Source organism: Coffea eugenioides, chromosome 10 (assembly GCF_003713205.1).
Source record: "Coffea eugenioides isolate CCC68of chromosome 10, Ceug_1.0, whole genome shotgun sequence".
NCBI classification, from domain to species: Eukaryota; Viridiplantae; Streptophyta; class Magnoliopsida; order Gentianales; family Rubiaceae; genus Coffea; species Coffea eugenioides.
Window position 1 is genome coordinate 4,079,982 of NC_040044.1, and position 20,032 is coordinate 4,100,013.

Here is a 20,032-nt window from a genome sequence, read left to right on the forward strand (position 1 = left end):
GAGGTAAGGGTTGAATGTCATGAGTCCGAACACTCATCTTTTTTTTTTTGTTTTACCAAACAAACACTTATTCATTGATACAAAGGCATCTATTATCAAATTAGGAGATGCAAGAAGAAAACCACAAGGGAGCTCTCCTTTTTTTTTCTTCTTTGCAATTTTTTATCAACCTAATCATTATTGAATCATCCAATCTTAAAATATTTGTAACCATGCTACTGGTCCACGGCACCACCCTCTTCTCTCCACTGGAGGTGGGTTCAGCACACTGGTGGGAGTTTTATACCTAATCAACAACTGGACCAACTTCCCATCCAACGAGAGTTGGACGAAGAAGATTTCCTGTGACAATCTTAGGAAACCAATACGCAACAAAGAAAAAGTGCTATTTGTGCATTTGTATTCTCTCGATAATATTAATTAGGACAGCTAATTTGTCAAAGTTATATTATGGGGTTAACTTATTATAGGGGTACGTTCCATTTTCCAACAAACACAACTACTCAATATTAAATTAGTTAATTGGTGCGAGACATGGAGGAAAAAAGAAGTCGATTTAAGAAGTTTAAGTCACCATTTCCCAAGTATATTGTTGGATTTCGACCTCACCGCTACTCAAGTTATACAATCTCAAAATATCATGTGTGATTCTTACTTGTTAGCGAATCGTTAACATTTTATTCTCAATAAATTTTCCCAAAACCCAATGAATACTTTGTATGAGAAATTTTTTTAGAATAATACTGCAATATTTGTTTTTTGGTAATGTGATGTATATGACATTAAAAAAAATTTGAGAATATAAAACAAGAGTTGAAAAACGTGTTTTTAAAGTAAAAAAAAAAAATTTTTTTGATAAAAATATTAACTTCACGTCTATTACAAATTTAAGTTAGCAAATTTTTGTCTCGACCTAAATTTTTAATTACTTTTTTAAATTTAAAATCACATGCAGTTATTTTTTATTTTATGTGCAAAAAGTCATATCCCACTTTTTTAGTAGCAAAAATAAATATGAATTGGGTCATATTCCCTTATATTAAGGAAAAATGAATATGATTTGGGTCAGTACTTATTTTTTTATGAACAATAAAATGAATACGGATCGAATCAGTTACTTGATTCTAAATTTTAAATAAAATCTAATCTTTTTACCCAAAAAACGTGACTATGTATGGGTCATGTAATAGATTAAGAATAAAAAATGATCAAAAATTTATATTGTAATCAAATTTTATTGATTTAATCTTATAAAAGATGTAACATTATCCTTTTAAAAGTGAGGGTTGAAAGAATTTATTTAGCGAAATACGAGGACATTCAAAATGATATTTCCAAAGGAAACAAAAAGAAAAATTGAGCGTACGTGGCTTGGATGCGGAAAGGCAAAGCTACAGAGAACAAGAAGTACGTAGAATGACTATATATTTGTTTGGTACATACGTGGTACACACACACAAAAACAAAAACAAAAACAAAAACAAAAAAAAAAAGAAAAAGAAAAAAGAGAAGGGCAGGAGTGGCATCATCTGTTGCATAGCCTGCTCGTGTCCAAAACAATGGAAAACGATTCCGCGTCACGTGGCTTGCGCTGTGATGCACCTTTTAACTCTACCAAGTTTGAGGCGGCCAACCGTAGAATCGTCCACCACAAGTCTACACCACATCCCAGCATTGTCCCCCCAATTCTCCAGACGTGCGTGTACATGCAAATACCATAAAATTTGTGTGTAACCAGAGATGTTCCCACCTCCACGGTCTTTGAGACGAACACAAAAAACAAGTCCCACTTTACAGAGTCTTTGAGACAAAATAATACTCCTAGAAAATTAGTTAATTAGATAGAGTATTATTTGAAATAATTACTGTAACACTTAAAAGATGATTGAAAATATAAAAAGGTGAATTGAAAAATGTGTTTATAATGCAAGTAAAATATTATTTGAAGAAATCTGCTATCCAAACACTTAAAAGTGAAGGTAGCGCTTTTAATAACACAATAGCTCCTTTAAAAAAAAAATTGCTACTAAAATCAAAAGTTTAATTCCAAATATCTTCAACATTTTTTAGTGCCACTTGCATAGAAAAAATTAAGTTAAATCAAGCCGAATTTATTTGTTTCTTATTTTACATACAGTCGATCAATTTTGATTTAGTACGCGCTAAGAATAAGATAATCATGCAATTAGTAGGAGATGTACCATAATAATCACCTTAAACTAGTTAATTAATTGATAAATAATCTGTAAGAACCAATGTAACTGTCTAATGCCATACCTGAAGTTGGAATGGGAATGAAAACAAGACTAAATAGGTGGCATACAATGAAACAAAAAAAAAAAAGAGAAAAGGGCAAAAAGGTAAACAAATAATCCAAAAAAGGGAAAAGGGCAAAAAGGTAGACAAATAACCGCTAGAACAGGGAGAGGAGAGGGGGACAAAAAAAGAACAAACTATGTGTGTTTGGATAGTAGATTATTTGAGATAATTTTTTTAAAAATATATTATAATACTTTTTTAAAATGATATATATGAGATAAAAAAATAATTAAAAAATATGTTGATGATGCAAATAAATAAAAATTTGTAAATAAACAAGAAAATCTTAGAGAAGCCGTTGAGAACCCTTCAGGGGCAAATAGGGAAAGTTTGTGATGTAAGATTACACACTAATTGGCCACTGCCGAGGCTCTTCCGCATTGCTGCAGGTTGTGTGATTCCCAAAAAATAAAATAAAATAAAAGAAGTTTTTTTTATTGATATAAATCACAAGTATTGTATCTTTGTTCTAATTTGTTATTAATTTTGTTCAAAAAAAGATTGGCTCTTTGTTGTCGTTTTTATTTTCATAGATTTTAAGCCGCGCCCTTGACAAATTTCTTGAAAATTCTTTCTCAAAAAAAAAATTTTTTTTTTTTGCAATGTAATAAAAGGAAAAAGACCCTCCCCAGCCTCTCCCCTCCCACTCTGAAAAAAAAAAAAAAATAGAAAAGAAAAAAGACATGAAAGTGGTTGTTGTTATTGCTGCTGTCCTAGCAGTTACTCTAGCACACAAGCCAACCTTCTTTTTCTTTTGATATACACCCACAGGCTACTTCTTCTATTCCCGCAACTACCCTTTTTTTATACTTTCTTTCCTTTCTTTCCATTTCTATTTGTTGTACATTTGTTTCTGTCCGAAGCCTGAATCCCCAACAGCTGTTTGTTTTTTAACAGTACATCTTTTGTTTGGCTTGTGTTCTTCAACTGGTTCTTTTCTAGTTGCTGCATCACTCTCTAGTCCTAAACTCTCTCTCCAGCTCTGTGAAAAAACAACAAATATTAGCCCAACCGTTTTCAAGTAAAACCCAATCTTTTTGTTTACCACCATTTTACTTCTTTCTTATTTTTTTTTGACTGTGCTTCTCCAATGGAAACTGCTGCTCCTGCTAACCATTCTGGGGAAGATAAGGATTGCTGTGTGAAAGTCGCAGTCCATATTAGGCCACTTATAGGAGATGAAAGGCTCCAGGGTTGCAAAGATTGTGTAACAGTGGTCCCTGGAAAGCCTCAGGTACAGTCACACACAGTAATGCGGTTGCTGCTTTCTGAGTACTCTGGACTGAACTGTAATTGGAAACTTTGGTTGATGATTGGAATGCACCCTGAGATCAGCTTTTATTTTCTCTCAATGTTTGGTTTTCTTGGGGGCTTGTGGATCTTAATGTGATTCTCAAGTTTTCCAGAACTTTTTTTTTTTTAAGCTTCTTTTGCTTGTGGGGAAATCATGTTGTTGCATGTTGCAGTCTGTGCTGTTTTGTGCGAAAAAATTTCTTTTTTTCCCCTATTAATTGTAGAGGGTGGTCATAAAGTTCCCTTCTTTACATTGCGTATTTGATTCTTTTAGCTTACTTCTTCTTTTCATGGATGATAAGTTTATTCTGTATTCTACGGAGTAACAGAATTATTATCTTGGGAAAATTTTTGAGCTAGCGGTAAGGTCAATGGGCTGTCTTCTTTTCTAAATTTGATTGTGCATTTAGTAGAATGGAGTGCTGATTTCAGTTTCAATGTACTCTAGATTGAAGAAATGAAATTCAGAGAACTCTGTCTAGTTTTTAACCTTCTAGTGTTGCCTCCACTCAATGAATTTGAGGTTCAATGGATTAATCTAGATCTACTATTGTGTTATTTCTTATAAATTTTATAACTTTTACCCCCTGAATTTATCTCAATTTAGCAAAACCCAGGTCCAACTAGAGTCATGCATGCTTAGCATTTATCTTATTTATTCATATTCTTGTTAAGATAAAATGTAATTTTTTGTGTTCCATCCACCACTGAGATGTTAATTATGCTTCTTGTCTATGGTGTTGTCATCATACGTCTACCTTATTCAATAAAAAAAAAGGAGTGCACCTTATTCAACTTTTTCCCTTTTTTAAGCTGGCAGACTACTTTCTGCTATTGGTGCCTGGTGCTCGTTCTGGCACAATAATTCTTCATTATTATGTCTATGCCATGTTGAAAAAAATCAAAACCTACTTAATTGTCTGCATTTATGCTAATCTCTGAATCCGTAATGCTAGATCATCTCCCTATCTTTTGGGACTTATCTCGGAAACATTCAAGTGATGAAGACACGTCCCTTCATCAATAGGATATGTAGTCAAAACATTCGTTTGCTGCAAGTACTTTACTAATTGGGGAAATATTTTTCAAAACTAGGCAAAAAATTTGTAAGCTGAGGTTTCTAAGCAGTCAAATTCTTCACAGCAGACACAAGAATTTAGTTATTTATTAGCTTAAAAGCTTTGTTCTCCAAATTCTGCATAAGACAGGATAAGGAGTTCATTGTTTTGCAAATCGCATGTTCACGACCATAAGCAAAAGTTGACGACATTTAGGACATTATAATGCACCCGTTATCTGCAAGTGATATTTTCTTTTTCATTTGCTAGAACTCTGACTCGGTGTTTGTGAGCTCTTCTTGCGTCTTTTTTTGGATTTCCTTCAACCTCTTATTTTAGATACCATATACCTCAAACCTCTCTCTCTCTTTTATCGTAAACTTTATTACATATATTGATGTAAACTTAATATTTAACTGTCTCTTTCTTTCTCCTTCTTTTGTCTTAGTGTGAAACTCTTTGCTATTGCATATGCATTGCAATTATACACCTTTTAAAATCAGAGAAGCACTATACCAATATATTTGAGTTTGCACTTCAATTCCTCCTTTTTTCAAGTGTCCACTGCTAATTTTGATTCTGATACAGGTACAAATTGGTACACACTCGTTTACTTTTGATCAAGTTTATGGAAGCACAGGATCTCCATCATCTGCCATGTTTGAAGAGTGTGTTGCTCCTCTTGTCGATGGCCTATTTCAAGGATATAATGCCACAGTTCTAGCCTATGGTCAGGTAATGCTTTTGCCATCCTGAAGGAACTGTACTTCCTACATATGGACTGCAGCCGTATACTTCGTTGCAAAGAGTGTGCAATGTGATCATGGTTGTATCATTAATTGCAGACAGGTTCAGGTAAAACGTATACAATGGGTACCAGCTTCAAAGATGGTTGCCAAACAGGACTAATTCCCCAAGCGATGAACGCTTTGTTCAGCAAGATTGAAACTCTGAAGCATCAAACAGAATTTCAATTACATGTCTCATTCATTGAGGTTTGGCCTCATTTTCCTTTCTTTCACATGCATATAACGGTTCACTAGATGTATGTCGTTCCTTATCTCCTATAGCAACCATCTAACATTTGAATCTTCTTGTGAAGATACATAAAGAAGAAGTAAGGGACTTGCTGGATCCAAGTTCCGCTAACAAGTCGGAGACAACAAATGGGCACGTTGGGAAACTAACAATCCCTGGAAAATCACCAATACAAATTCGTGAAACATCAAATGGTGTTATTACATTAGCAGGATCCACTGAATGTAGCATCCAAACACTGAAAGAAATGGCTGATTGCCTGGAGCAAGGATCACTAAGCAGGGCAACTGGAAGTACAAATATGAACAATCAGTCAAGGTTTAACCAGACTTGCTTAAAATTTCTTTCGCTTGTAAAAAAGCTGAAATAATCTAAGTTTCTTTACTGCCAACATACCGGACATAGGCCTTCATAATCAATTTGCTTGTGAAATCCTGGACAACTATAGGCCATTCATTGACATTGGAGAAAAGATTAAATTTTCAAGTTAAATTTTTTTGTTTAAGCAATTTTTGTTGCTTGAGTTTCACATTTCAACCTTTAACCTCATATATTAGACATTCTCCCTATAATACTGGAAAGCTCATTAAGTGTCTGCCTGTAGTGTAGTAGATTAAGGCCACAAACAGGAGAAAGTTCAAAGTCAAAGGCAAAAGTTAAGTTCTTTGGAGGATGTCGCTAATGGTTTTCGTTCCTGGATCAACGATAATATGTTGATTTTCATCCGTACACCTCATATGGTGATTTGCCCTCCTGATATATTGGATTAAGTTGTTGTATGTAAATATGTAGGTGCAATGTCTATATTCTTTTTGTTCATAATGTGTTTTCTCACATTATGCTTCAATTGATTATGCAACTGGTTATGAATGTAATTTGGAAAGTTGGCTGGGAAAATGGTCATTGAGATTTTTTGTGTAATAGATTTGATGCAGAAGTAGATGATTCAATACTCAATTATGATGGTTGCTCTGTCTCTTTCAGCCGCTCTCATGCCATTTTCACCATCACAATGGAACAGATGCATAAGCTTAACCCAATGACTCTGAGTAATGGAAATGCAAATGAGTATACAAATGAAGAATATCTTTGTGCCAAATTGCATTTGGTTGATCTTGCTGGATCAGAGCGTGCCAAAAGGACAGGTTCTGATGGTCTTCGTTTTAAGGAAGGTAAGTAAAACTCCCTTTTTAATTACTGTCTTAAGCACGTTTTTGGGTCAACATAAAAATTTATATGAAATTGTTCTACCTACAGGAGTTCACATCAACAAGGGCCTTCTAGCCCTTGGTAATGTTATTAGTGCACTTGGGGATGAGAAAAAGCGGAAAGAAGGTGTTCATGTTCCATATCGGGACAGTAAACTTACTCGGTTATTGCAGGTCTGGCATGCTGTTATTAATTATGGGCATCATATAGCTTGCATTTGTTTATTTGCTTGGAATTTGATAATAAGAAACTCACAAAGGGTATCATTAGATTGGCTTTCAATGCCTACCCTATGAAGGCTTTGTACATTGAACATGTTGAAATGTGCTTGAACTGTATATTTTAGCCACCCGAAAGACTGTTAATTGCACAAGGTGTTGATTTTCTCATTGGAAAGACATAGTAGTACTAATCTTTAGTGTCAGAGACATCTCTTGTAGTTGGCAGAAGTATAGAACTTCCTACTTTTCATTATTATGATATGAGAGTTAAGTTATGGCACCTTTCACACATCTATCTCTAACTGTACCCATAATTCTCTTCCGTAATTTACTTTTGTTATCCTATGTTTGAATCATTTTAAGGAATTAATAAATAAAAAAACTGAGCGCACATGGCTCCTTCGAAAGATTTGGCTTCAAATCCTAGAACTTTCCCAGTGTTAATATCATGTGCAGTGAATTCCATGCCAAACAAATTCGTTTGTTTGTATACCACTTGTACAGTTAAAAATCAACACATACTAAAGAGGAACCAGGAATAAGAAAGCAACAAACTGAGGCTATCCAACTTAACACGTATCAGATGTACGTTTAACTTGTGCTTAACAGGCTAAGTGGGTATCTAACTTAACATGTATCAGATGTACGTTTACCTTGTGCTTAACAGGCTAAGAGGAGTTCAAATAGTCAACTCAGGTAGTCGTAGACAACCAACTTAAGGCTTAAAGGATTTTACTTTGTTTTTGGTGTGCCAATCTTCAAAAGAAATGCTCTTACATTCTATAGTTTGTTTGTTTCTCCCTCCACGTGTATTCATTGTCTAAGTTTTGGTTATTGGCAGGATTCACTTGGTGGTAATAGCAGAACCTTCATGATAGGTACTTATGCTTTCTTCGCTGTTTCCTACTCCAGATATGCTTCTGTTGCAACTAATGAAATTTTTTTCTTGCTTTGTGCTTATACTTTCTGAATGGACTTGCCCAGCCTGCATTAGTCCTGCTGACATAAATGCTGAGGAAACTCTGAACACTTTAAAATATGCAAATCGTGCTCGGAATATCCAAAATAAGCCGGTGGTAGGTTTTAGAAAAATTTCTATTTTCTTGTGGTATTGACATTATCTTTCTGGAGATTACTTCTCTCTTGGTGTTGTATATGAATAGGTTTTGGTTTTCTGTTAAACAGATCAATAGAGATCCCATAACAAATGAGATGTTGAAGATGCGGCAACAGCTAGAGCTTTTGCAGGCAGAACTTTGTGCCCGCGGAGGCGGATGTTCTCCTGATGAAATACAGGTTCTTAAAATTGTGTTTCATGATAAAGTAGTTAGTTTGGCTGCTATTATTCCTAACAGTTGAGACCCTTGAGATTCTGTTCAATTTCTGGAGAAAAGGTCTTGATAAGAAGTAATTTTTGTAGGTTCTGAGGGAAAGGGTTGCTTGGCTTGAAGCAAATAATGAGGAACTCTGTCGTGAACTCCATGAATATCGCAGTAGATGCCCTGTGACCGAGCAGTGTGAAACAAATGCTAAGGTATACAATCGAGATCACATGCTTTTATTATTGTTTTGCTTTCTCTTATCAGAAGAAATGCTTTCCTTTTTGGTGAATAAAAACTCCTTTCTTAGTTTTGCTTATAAATTGGAAAACTTATTTTCCAGTTGGCTAGCTCCTTCTCTCTGAAAAGCGAAGGGCTTAAAAGGGGCTTGCAGAGTATGGAGTCATCTGACTATCAAATGAGTGAAAGTGGTATGATCTCTCCCATATTCTGAAGTTGTTTGAGACTTTTTCTCCATTTCTCTTGGCCTATGTATGAGCTTTAAGTAGAAACTGATCGTTCTCTTGGGTGAGTTAGTGTTCTTCACTTTTTTCTATCCAGACCAACAATCTAATTTGTTTTGGGGTCGTTTTGACACCTGGCAGGTGATTCTGGAGACATTGATGAAGAAGCAGCCAAGGAGTGGGAGCATACCCTTCTTCAAGATTCCATGGACAAAGAGTTGAATGAGCTAAATAAACGTCTGGAGCAAAAGGAGGTACCCCTTTGCAATTAATTCCATGTTGACTGATATGTTGGCAAGAGGCAATATGAGTATCTCTACAATTCTCTACGTGCTTTATGCATTTTTGTTGGGTATATTTCAACCGTCAGTATTGATACTTTTAGATTCTTTTTCTTTTGATCTTGTACTGCATTCTCCTAGTTTGCTTTTTGCCCATTCTTCCTTGATCTGGCAAGTCTTTGTAAAATAACTCCAACAAGAAGAACAAAGAAGGCTTAACCGGTCCTCCCAGAAGGGATACATAGTGTTATCCTGCCTCTATTAGTTTGGGTGATGGCTGTTATACAGTAGTTTTCTCACTTTTTAGCCCGTCTAACTATGTGGTGTAATAACTATGTGGTGTTTTAAAGAGCCATCTACAGGAAATTGTGAAGTTATTGAATTGCTGCTTTTGTCATGTTGAGAGTATTTTGCAATTTCATGGTAAAAACGAACATCTGTAAACTCTTATATATTGCTTGGTGTTTTGCTTTTCCATTAGACATCAAACCGATCCCTTTATGTCGATATGTGGTGGTGTTTTTCCATTATGTTGTTTTCTCTCATGAGTAATATTTGAGTATTCAAGTAGAGGTGATCTTATAATAACTCTCTGTTTTACATTTTGGATTGTAAATTATTTGAGATATTTTTACTGTAACACTTTTTGTGATGTGATGTATGTGAGATAAAAAGGTAATTGGGAAGATAAAAAGGTGTATTGGAAATTGTAATGATGATGTAAGCAAATATATTTGGGCAAATAATTTCCTAACCAAACACACTCATTATGTTTAATCTGAACTAGTGCATGTCATGATGACTCGTCTTATGGTACCTTTTAATGGCTTTTGCAGTCTGAGATGAAACTTTTTGGAGGATTAGATGCAGTGGCACTTAAACAACACTTTGGTAAAAAGATTATTGAACTTGAGGAAGAGAAAAGGACTGTTCAGGTGAAAAATACTACTGAATGACTTCAACTGTGCATGATATTCTAAACCCACAAAATTGATTATTTGCTTTTTCTTTCGGTGTAGCAAGAAAGAGACCGATTGTTGGCAGAAGTTGAAAACCTTGCTGCTAACTCCGATGGACAAGCTCAAAAATTGCAAGACATGCATTCCCAGAAGCTAAAATCCCTTGAAGCACAGGTCATATCTTGATGAGTGTTTCTTTCATACTGAGAATCTATTTTTTTTTTTTGTCAGTATCTGACTTCCAAAATGCTTCAAATATGTGGCCAACAGATTCAAGATCTTAAGAAGAAACAAGAGAGCCAGGTTCAGCTTCTAAAGCAAAAACAAAAGAGTGATGAGGCTGCAAAGCGGCTACAAGATGAAATACAATACATTAAGGCTCAGAAGGTAGAATTGCATGTATTCTTTCTCTTCTTCATCTCCCTTTTTTTTTAAAAAATTCTTAAGAGCTAGACTGACCAAACAGTGTCTGAAACTATAGGTCCAATTACAACAAAGAATCAAACAAGAGTCCGAACAATTTCGACAGTGGAAGGCATCTCGTGAAAAGGAACTCTTGCAGGTATTACTCAAATTGGTGCTGCCTTAACATTTATGCTTTGAAGTCCTAATTTCTGATTCTGCTTCACTTGGCTTGCTGCAAGTTGGACTACCTATTTTATTAACTTGATTCGTCCATTTCTTAAGATACTGAGATTATTTTCCCCTCTTGTAAGATTGATTATTGATTCGCTTCATTTATAACCACATAGATTATGATACATTATGCTGTGTATTAATATGCATATCCATACAATTGCAGTTGAAGAAAGAGGGAAGAAGGAACGAGTATGAAAGGCACAAGCTGCAAGCTTTGAATCAGCGTCAGAAAATGGTAGGATCTCATTTAGTCTGAAAAATGATTTTGATGCCAATTTGAAATAATCCAGATTTCTCATTTGTTTGTAACCCACAATGCAGTAATATAATATGGTGAGTGAGGTATTGGTGTTCATTGTATTTCCCACTTAAACTTCCCAAATCAGTGTTCAAATACTAAACAGTAGAATAGAAGATACTTATCTAGTTTTCTTAACCAATATTGCATCCTTCCTTGAAAGGTTCACAGCTTCCTTTAAAGGTTCATTTTACATCATTGATTGTCTCTCACAAATTCTCCATCTGTTCATTGCCTTTTAAAAAAAAAACTGGCTAAGTACTTGTTCTTTATTTTCTAGCCATGAAGTTTTTAACATAAAAACAAATATTTTCCAATTTTTGACTTGTGAAGTTGACAATGCATTTGAATTTCAAGGGTGAAAAAAGTCTATGAATCTTTCTTGTTTTCCTATGTGTATATTGGGATTTCTGACAGCCCACCTTCAGTTCAAATTCTCATCTTCTAAATAAAACCATGTTTTATGTTGGATGTCCCTATTGAGTAAATTCATTTATGCGCTTTAATGGGACAAATTCATTGCAGGTTCTTCAAAGAAAAACAGAAGAGGCTGCAATGGCTACTAAAAGGCTCAAAGAGTTGCTAGAAGCACGTAAATCCTCAGGTCGTGACAACTCAGGTTGGATCTCTTTAGCTTGTGCTTAATGTTTTTTTGTTTATTTAATTTCAGTCCTTTGTTTTCTTTATTGAAGTAAAAAATGTTGGATATTAAGAACTCAAACAAATGGAAATTTGATAATGTACTGGTGTGATGGAACTTCTACTGGTTAATAGAATGAAATATCTTCTTTACCACAATTTTGCTTCAAATGTGCACAGTGCTTTCTCGTTTCTCACTGCTTTGTTTTTCTTGCAGTAACTAGCAATGGAACTGGCTCCAATGGGCAGGTAATGGTCAGACCTTGCCCTCTGCATGTCATTCTTTGTATCTTTAACTTGGCAATTGTTTGATGATACCAAGTTTTGTATTCAGGGAAATGAGAAATCCTTGCAGCGCTGGCTTGACCATGAACTAGAAGTGATGGTGAATGTTCACGAAGTACGTTATGAGTACGAGAAGCAGTGTCAAGTGTATGTATCACTTCGATCACAATGTTGTGCTGGCATTAAAGATTATTTTTGTGGAGGAAAATTTTCATTCATTTGGTTGCTTGTTTCCTCATCTGCAGAAGAGCAGCATTGGCAGAAGAGTTGTCTGTCTTGAGACAAGCAGATGAATTTGCAGCGAAAGGAATGAGCCCTCCAAGAGTGAAAAATGGTTTATCTAGGTGTGGATTTTTTTCCTTTTCTTTAAATTTCTTATTTCTTGGATGTTGTCCAGTATTTGATTTTGTAAGCTTGAAGTTTGTGGCTTTAAGGTTGAATTGATGCACCGATGCCTGTCATAGACTAACTATTTAATATCTTATTGGGTTCAGGGCAGCTTCAATGTCACCAAATGCAAGAATAGCAAGAATTGCTTCTCTTGAGAACATGCTAAGCATCTCATCCAACTCACTTGTAGCAATGGCTTCACAGCTTTCAGAAGCTGAAGAACGGGAGCGAGCTTTTACTAGTCGTGGACGATGGAATCAACTACGGTCCATGGGGGATGCCAGAAACTTGCTCCAGTACATGTTTAATTCTCTTGGAGATGCAAGGTTTTTTTCTACCTGCTCTAGACTCTAGCTTTTTTGCAGATTCCATCCCTTTTTCTTTGGCAGGGCTCTGAAATTTCTTTTATAAATAATCCTCAAAGCTTGAATGTTAAGTGCAGTATGTCTTTAGGTGTGTTTTGTGCCAAACTACTTAGCCCTGTTATATGGTGGCCTGCTTTCTTATTTTGACACCTTTCTTTACTTACTTCTTTGAGGTGCCAAACTAGAATTCATCTTTCCATTTCTATCAAATAGACACATGATAGAGGGAACAGAATGTAGGTCCCTTAATAGCTGCCCCATATTCTTGGCTGCGACATGAATAGACTTGGTGTCTTGGTGAGCTTGAATAGCTAGCGGAAAGTATTGTTGCTTTGCAACAGTGTCAAATTTTCATTACAACACACGTTTTTCTGAAACTTTTACCATCTAAAAAGATATATCCGTCAGGCAACGAGGAATTTGACTTTCAAAACACACCTCATCATTTTCTAACGCTATTCATAGGTGCCAGTTGTGGGACAAAGAAATTGAAATCAAGGAGATGAAGGAGCAGCTCAAAGAACTTGTGGTTTTACTGCGACAGAGTGAAATTAGAAGAAAGGAAACTGAGAAGGAGCTCAAAGTTAGAGAGCAGGCGGTTGCCAGTGGATTGGCCACACCGCCGCCCGTAAGCTTCCACATTCTTGTAATAGTTTCATTTAGTTCTCCATTTCATTTGCAATGCTCCTACATGTTCCATTGGGGCTGCTTTGCCATTTTGATGGAGGGAAAAAAATTATGGACTTAAAAGATGTCACTGAATACTATTTCTCTTTATGAATCACCTCTACGGAGCTGGTTCTGACTTCACTCGACCTTGTTGGCCTCATATTTGCATCTAATTCAACAGTTCTCATGCAAGTTACACTAGTTTCTACTGCTTTCTATCCTTCAGTTCCTTTTCTTGCTGTTATTCCTTTAAGCAGGTTTTTGATTATGTACAATTCTCCATGAACAGGCTAACTCTAACAAACACTTGGCTGATGAGATGAGCAGTCCCTTGTCTCCGATCCCTGTGCCAGCACAGAAACAGCTCAAGTATACTGCAGGCATTGCTAATGCTTCAGTAAGAGAGTCAGCAGCCTTCATGGATCAAACTCGAAAGGTTGCTTTACTGCATGTTTTCTTTTACCAGTTTACTGTCCATTTGCCTGGTTGGTTTCACACGTGATAAGCTCGGGTTTTGCAGATGATGCCAATTGGACAGTTATCAATGAAGAAATTGGCAGTCGTCGGGCAAGGTGGGAAATTATGGAGGTGGAAGAGGAGTCATCATCAATGGCTATTACAGTTCAAATGGAAGTGGCAGAAGCCATGGAAACTCTCAGAATGGATTAGACACAGTGACGAGACTATCATGAGAGCAAGGCCTCGCCAGCAGGCTCTACCGGATATCATGTGTAGAAATAGACGGTAGTTTGTTGTTCTTGCTTGTACATTCTTCTCCTTCCCTTTTCGGCTCTCAACACATGGCACAATGAAGTACGTGGAAATGATTGCAGGTAAATTTAGCTGCTTTTCAGTCCTAAAATCAAGTAAATGATTTCATTGTCTTTCAGGACGACTTGTATTTTGCTGACATTGCTAGACTCCCAATAACCTATGTTATATACTTGTGGATTAATCCTTCTTTTCCCGTGCCAATTGTTCTTGTTCCTGAGTTATGGCGATGAATTTCTTACATATGCATGTATATATTTATTGCATATGAAGCAGGTGCTGTGTGAAAAGGCCGTTCGGGGAAATTTTTGTCGATTCTTGTACAGGACCAACTGAAGTTTGGAAGTTTTGTTCAGACTTGGAATTTTGTAGAAGTTGAAGTTCATCAGCTGCATCATCTCAATCCATGTGGTGTCATCACGCAGGACTCCAGCGTGAAGCAGCAACAAAATCAAATGATAAATGGGGGAGTTGCAACGCCAATTCACCATTGTAAATCTTTGTGGTCATGCCAACATTTTGGTCAAATATAAAAATTTTGAAGGGAGCTGTCTCTTCAATAACTGACTGAAGCATGTCAATAATCTTTTCTAATCGTTTCTTTTCTTAGGTTTTCCCCTTTAGTTTTCGCCAATTCATTTTAGTATATATTGTGTTAAAGCCTGAAAGATTGATTTTGTGCAAAGAAATGAATCTTAAGCATTCTTTTTATAGCAGTGAGGTTCTTTTATTCTAGATTCTAGTTTGTATCTTAGTTGTGTGCAACTACAATCGAATTTCTGCAAAGGACAAAGAGAGAAAGCCTCCCATTTTAGCACTATATTGTACTGCTCTTTATTCTTACCCTTAACTGGAAGAAAGTAAAAGTAAAAGGATATATAATGTTGCAAACAATTTGACTCTCTCTCTCTCTCTCTCTCTCTCTCACACACACACACAGAGTCTATTGATGATTCTTTTTCTTCTTTTCTTTTGTTGTTTAATTTAGACAAAAAGTGTCAGATATCGGATTAAATTTCAACCAGACGTTTTTGCTAGGAGTGCTTCATAATTTAGGTATTGGTGCTTTGCAAATTGCACCAATACGATGCTTTACCCTTCTGGCCTTCTATCAGCAGGCAAATGAATGATGCATCTAACTTAGGGAGATCTCACTATTTTAGAAAGAAGCAATTTAATGGAGGTTGAAACTTTTTTAGTATTATAGAATATTCATGGATAAATATAAATATTGATGTTGATAGGAAGCAAATTTAATCATTCACTATCATATGTTTATGTATGATAAAATTCAGAAAACAAATAATAGAAAGAACACCTATATCTATTTTTGGAACACTACGTACGTAAGCATCTATTTATTCTCCAGCCACCTCGACTACATTCTGAAGTCTGAACTCTCAACTCAAAATTAAGTGCTGCACAGTAAAGTAGGATGATTAAAACAGCAAGCTAATTAATATTCTCAAAAGAAAAAAAAAAAAAAAGGCAATTAGTCTCCATTCCACCAAATCTTACACTTATCTAGTCCATCACTCTCATCTTGACCTTTTTTTTTAATCAAAATATACCCTTCCCCACTCTCTTCCTTTTTTTTCCCCTTAAAAAGAAATTTACATTCATGTCAATGAACATGTAGGGAAGACAACTATTCTGAAACAGGACCGTATCATACTTCATCTCCTTAAATATTCATTGACTCTCAATTAGTGCCCAGAATCATGACCCTTTTTAAGATACGAAGGTGATGTCAAACTCTGAGCATTTTCTTTCGAGTATACAATATATACAATAGAGGGAATTGAACAGCATTATTCATCACATTGAGCGATACATAGATCATCCTCATACATGACCTTCTCCCTTTGGTTAAAGCTCAATCCTAAATCCGCCACTTCTGATCCCAGTAAGAAGTGAACTCAGGTTTTGCAACACCAAAAAGCATAATGCTCCTCCTTCCGCTCATTGCTTACAAGACCTCCACATTGCAAGCAAACAAAGCTGCTTCCATCAGAAAATGCATCCAGCACAATCTGCTTCCTGCCGGTCTCTGCAAGTATTGAAGTTCCATCAACATCAAGCTCACGAGATTGGTCCACCTTGTTGTGTTGAGATGATTGAGAATTCAACGGCGTTGCCTCTGCAAGTGCACACTCAGCAAGCAGGGTTGCCAACTCATCAGCAGCAATACTTTCTTGAACTTTGTTCCTGTACAGCTCCCTAGCCCGGTTAAGAGCATGATATACAGCCTCTTCCCCACCTCTCATCCTCATTGCAATCACCACCTGCTACCAACAAGAACTATAATTAGATACGTTCAAATGAAGTAACCATTCCTCAAGCTTTAAAATGTAACAGCATTTTCAGTACAAAAGAATGACACATTGAAACCATCAATCCATGTCCGCACTACAAAAGACGAGCATTTACAACCTCCAACAGCCTACAGGTACACACTACAAAAATGATAAATTGAAAACATTTGTAACTTAGCCATGGTTTACAATTCAAATCACTAATATCTCATCCAGTACTACAAGCCTCAGAATATTTATGTAGAATGCTGTGGTCTCACAAGTCAGAATTCATGTCGCTTCATAGTTTTAGTTTGCACTCCTTACATAACATTAAAAGTCTCCTTAACCATATTGTTTACGATCTTAATTTTCAAAGGCCATTGTTAAAGCATATTAACATCAAAAGAAATAGTATAACGAATCAAACTCGAACATTAAATTTAACTAGGCTACTGTAAACAATTTAGCAAATTATAGCAACAATTTACGTGCAAGAGCAAAATTTTAAACAAGACGAAGTTTGGTGTGATCAGTATCTACTAACTCTCTTTAACTGTCATCCTCAAGTGACCTAACGGGACTAAAATTCTTACATCAATTCTGGCAAGTAAAAATACAACAAACCCCACTGAGAATCCTAGACAACTACCATCACTGAAAAACTCGACACCAAAGAGGAGGGCACACCCAAAAAAAAAAAAAAAATTGATATGCAGCTATTGCAGTTCATTCAATACAAATAAAATCCCTCTTCTTCTTGCCCCTTGAGGAGGAATAAGGTATGCTTCGCTGCTTTGCTAGAAACCAAATGGTCCATGGCCAAATCAAAAGTAGAATCCCCAACAGGATGTGACATCAGCAGAGCAAAATGAGGTGCCCTGGTTTTGGCCCTCAAGGTCAAACCCTCCCCCATTTTCCCTCATGTACTGTAGCTTCACGTGGCAGAATTGGACATGATAGCGATTAGTAAGACGTTAATTTGCATCAAAAACAGAAAGCATTGATTACGATGACTTTCCAGATTGGTTCGACAAAGTACACAGTAGAGAATAAGATTTTAGTTGAACCATGCACAGAGAGGCACAAACAAAGTTGAATTCGTTACTTGAAACATATTCAAGAAATTTGAGCACAATGCACTCTAGGAAACATATAAAATCACGAATAAAATCTCTACTTAATAACCAATAGATCTGCAGCTCATGGCCCGTAGATGCTTCCAAGTACCAACGTGAATAAACGTTAAAAATAAATATAACAAACAACTCTGCAAATAAGCCCATTTCTTAATCAGCCATAACAACAGAGATTACTTGTAGGAGTCGAGAAAATCAAAAGAATTAGAACAAGGAAGGACGGGAGAGAGGAGTAATAAATTAATTACCGCATGGAGAGCTTGGGAAGGATTGCCTTGCTGAATTAGTTGGCGAGCCGTCGAGAGCAGACCCGTCATGACATCGCTCTGGTCGGACGGAATAGGTGGCGGTGGCGGTGACGGTGGCGAGGCGGTGGAATCCGCCTCCATCATGTCAGCATCCATCCCGTGGTTCATGGCATATCAATTTTCAGTCTCACCACAAAATGCTTCGTTTCTTAATACTAATCGATTATATTCTCATTCCACCAAAAATACATAAATAAATAAATAATTATCGTAATATGGTATCTATGCAGAAATAATTGCAGATACCACTTCTTACGAAGAAGTTGTGTGCTTAAAAAGAATGTCCAAAAAAAAAAAAAAAAACAGAGAAACTCAAGGCCAAGGCCGAGGGGAGAACTTTTCCGATTTGGAACTGGATGGTTCTAGGAATTTCTTCTTTTCAACAGTAGTTGTTGTCGCTGGCAATTGTACTTTCGAAGCGATAGTTTTTTTAGGGCCTTTTGGGCTTTGTTTAGGACTGGACTTGCGTCAGTTTTGTGGTGCCAATCTTTCAGCAACTTAACCCACAACACAAAAAAAAAACAAGCTCCTTCATCCAAGAACTCGGGTCTATTTAGCAAACGAGCTTTTGGCTAAATTTGTCTTCTACCAATTTTTTAACAACTTTACATTCAATAATTTCAAAAAACTCTTCAATATTTTTAAATTACACACTTTAAAATACCTAAAATACACCAAAAAAATTTCCATCTTCCACCTCAACCCACCACCACCTTCGATTCCGACACCGGCCACCTCTTTTTTTTTTTTTTCTTTCTATCCTCCTTCATCCCTCTCCTCCTCCCCTTCCCTATTCCTCGCCACCTCGCTCTCTTGCCCCCCCCCCAGCCACTCTCTCCTGCCCTCTCTGCCGAATCTGGTCATGCGACCAAATCGTGCTAGGAGAAGAGGAAGGGTGGCAAAAGAGGGAGATGAGGAGGGGGAAGGGGAGGAGAGGGGAAGAGGGAGAAGAGGGAGAAGAGGGGAAGAGAGAAAAAAAAAAAAAAAGATTGTTTCGCTTGTTCCGGCTGGGAGGGAGAGGTGATAGGGGAGAGAGAAGGAAGAAAAAGAAGATAGGAAAGAAAAGGAAAAAGAAAAGAACAATAATTTCCATCTTAAAAATTTTTCCTACATCTTTTACCGAAAACTACCATAAAGTTTTAGATAAACATCCAAAAAACTCATTTGTCAAACGGGGTCTCTTTTGGACTTGGATAACGACATGCGAGAGTTCAAACACGCAACGGATCTTCTGTCCCATGTTTTATTATATTGTTATTTCTCCTTCATAAACATCATGTTTTAGTTCTTTTTTGGTTCCTTAAGATCCAATAACTATTAATTCAGTAATACACAAATTTTAACAAACTCAAAAAATCAAAATGCATAAAAAATTGAGATTTTTTATGCATTTTCTGCTGTATTTTTTAATTTTATATTATATATTGTTTTTTTGAAGCTGTTGTATTTATTTTTTACTGAATTAATAGTTATTGAACCATAAAAAAATAAAAAAGAACTAAAACATGATGTTTATGAAGGAGAAATAGCAATATAATAAAAAGTGAGACAGAGAATGGCACAGAGTGTGGGACAGAAGATCCGTTGCGGTTCAAATAACACCCTTACCTGGAGGGTGGGATGGATTGGGTGGTAGGAGGCGACTTTAAGTGAGATTCCGAGTTCAAAACCTCCCATTTGCACTAAATAAAATAAAAAATAACACCCTTACCCTAATGTAAACATAAAACAACATTATTAGCAGTTTTTATATTTTTCTTGGAGACTCTAAATCTTACAACAGGAAAAGAAAAAGGAGAGTGCTGGAGAGTTGAAACTGGAGACCGCATGCATGGTCACTTGATTAATGTACCTAGCAGCTATGCTATGCTATGCTAGGTTTTAGGGACTAGTAGTAATATATTTATGCAAGTTATTCTTTATGAAAGGCAACACATAATTAGGAGGGGCAAGATTTATAATCTCAAAAACAATGAGACATCAAAAGGCCTTGGCACAATGAGTTTATGTCCTTAACCTTGGCAACTTAGAAGTATACGTTGATGCATAAAGTCAATTCGCCTTAATTTTATCA

General features: G+C 36.2%; 2 protein-coding genes across 3 annotated transcripts; one reads left to right on the forward strand and one right to left on the reverse strand.

Annotated features, from left to right (window-relative positions):
• Positions 1-3,135: 3,135 nt before the first annotated feature.
• LOC113750881 (kinesin-like protein KIN-4A) lies at positions 3,136-14,933 on the forward strand. 2 transcript variants are annotated; one of them, XM_027294820.1, is made up of 26 exons: positions 3,136-3,553; positions 5,259-5,405; positions 5,516-5,665; positions 5,773-6,026; positions 6,693-6,880; positions 6,966-7,090; positions 7,980-8,016; positions 8,123-8,214; positions 8,324-8,434; positions 8,559-8,672; positions 8,801-8,888; positions 9,063-9,175; positions 10,039-10,137; positions 10,222-10,335; positions 10,432-10,548; positions 10,643-10,723; positions 10,964-11,035; positions 11,624-11,717; positions 11,955-11,986; positions 12,072-12,169; positions 12,268-12,366; positions 12,517-12,738; positions 13,243-13,423; positions 13,736-13,882; positions 13,967-14,279; positions 14,494-14,933. In XM_027294820.1, the coding sequence occupies exons 1-25, from the start codon at positions 3,410-3,412 to the stop codon at positions 14,192-14,194; spliced, it is 3,147 nt and encodes a 1,048-aa protein (XP_027150621.1). In that variant the 5' UTR covers positions 3,136-3,409; the 3' UTR covers positions 14,195-14,279; positions 14,494-14,933. The 2 variants fall into 2 exon arrangements, with proteins under 2 accessions (XP_027150621.1, XP_027150622.1); XM_027294821.1 differs by having other exon boundaries at positions 3,137-3,553; positions 13,243-13,405.
• Positions 14,934-15,692: 759 nt separating this feature from the next.
• On the reverse strand, positions 15,693-18,316 carry LOC113750882. The gene is made up of 3 exons (XM_027294822.1): positions 17,899-18,316; positions 15,835-16,502; positions 15,693-15,789 (listed from the first exon to the last, which is right to left on the reverse strand). Exons 1-2 carry the CDS (start codon positions 18,064-18,066, stop codon positions 16,137-16,139), a joined length of 534 nt encoding a protein of 177 aa, XP_027150623.1. The 5' UTR covers positions 18,067-18,316; the 3' UTR covers positions 15,693-15,789; positions 15,835-16,136.
• Positions 18,317-20,032: the final 1,716 nt, after the last annotated feature.

Coding starts and splice junctions, on each gene's coding strand:
- LOC113750882 (XM_027294822.1), bottom strand. CDS start 18,066: ATGAACCACGGGATGGATGCTGACATGATGGAGGCGGATTCCACCGCC. Junction 16,503..17,898: donor CTTCCCAAGCTCTCCATGCG/GTAATTAATTTA, acceptor TGTTGGTAGCAG/GTGGTGATTGCAATGAGGAT.
- LOC113750881 (XM_027294820.1), top strand. CDS start 3,410: ATGGAAACTGCTGCTCCTGCTAACCATTCTGGGGAAGATAAGGATTGC. Junction 5,406..5,515: donor CAGTTCTAGCCTATGGTCAG/GTAATGCTTTTG, acceptor CATTAATTGCAG/ACAGGTTCAGGTAAAACGTA. Junction 10,138..10,221: donor AAGAGAAAAGGACTGTTCAG/GTGAAAAATACT, acceptor CTTTCGGTGTAG/CAAGAAAGAGACCGATTGTT.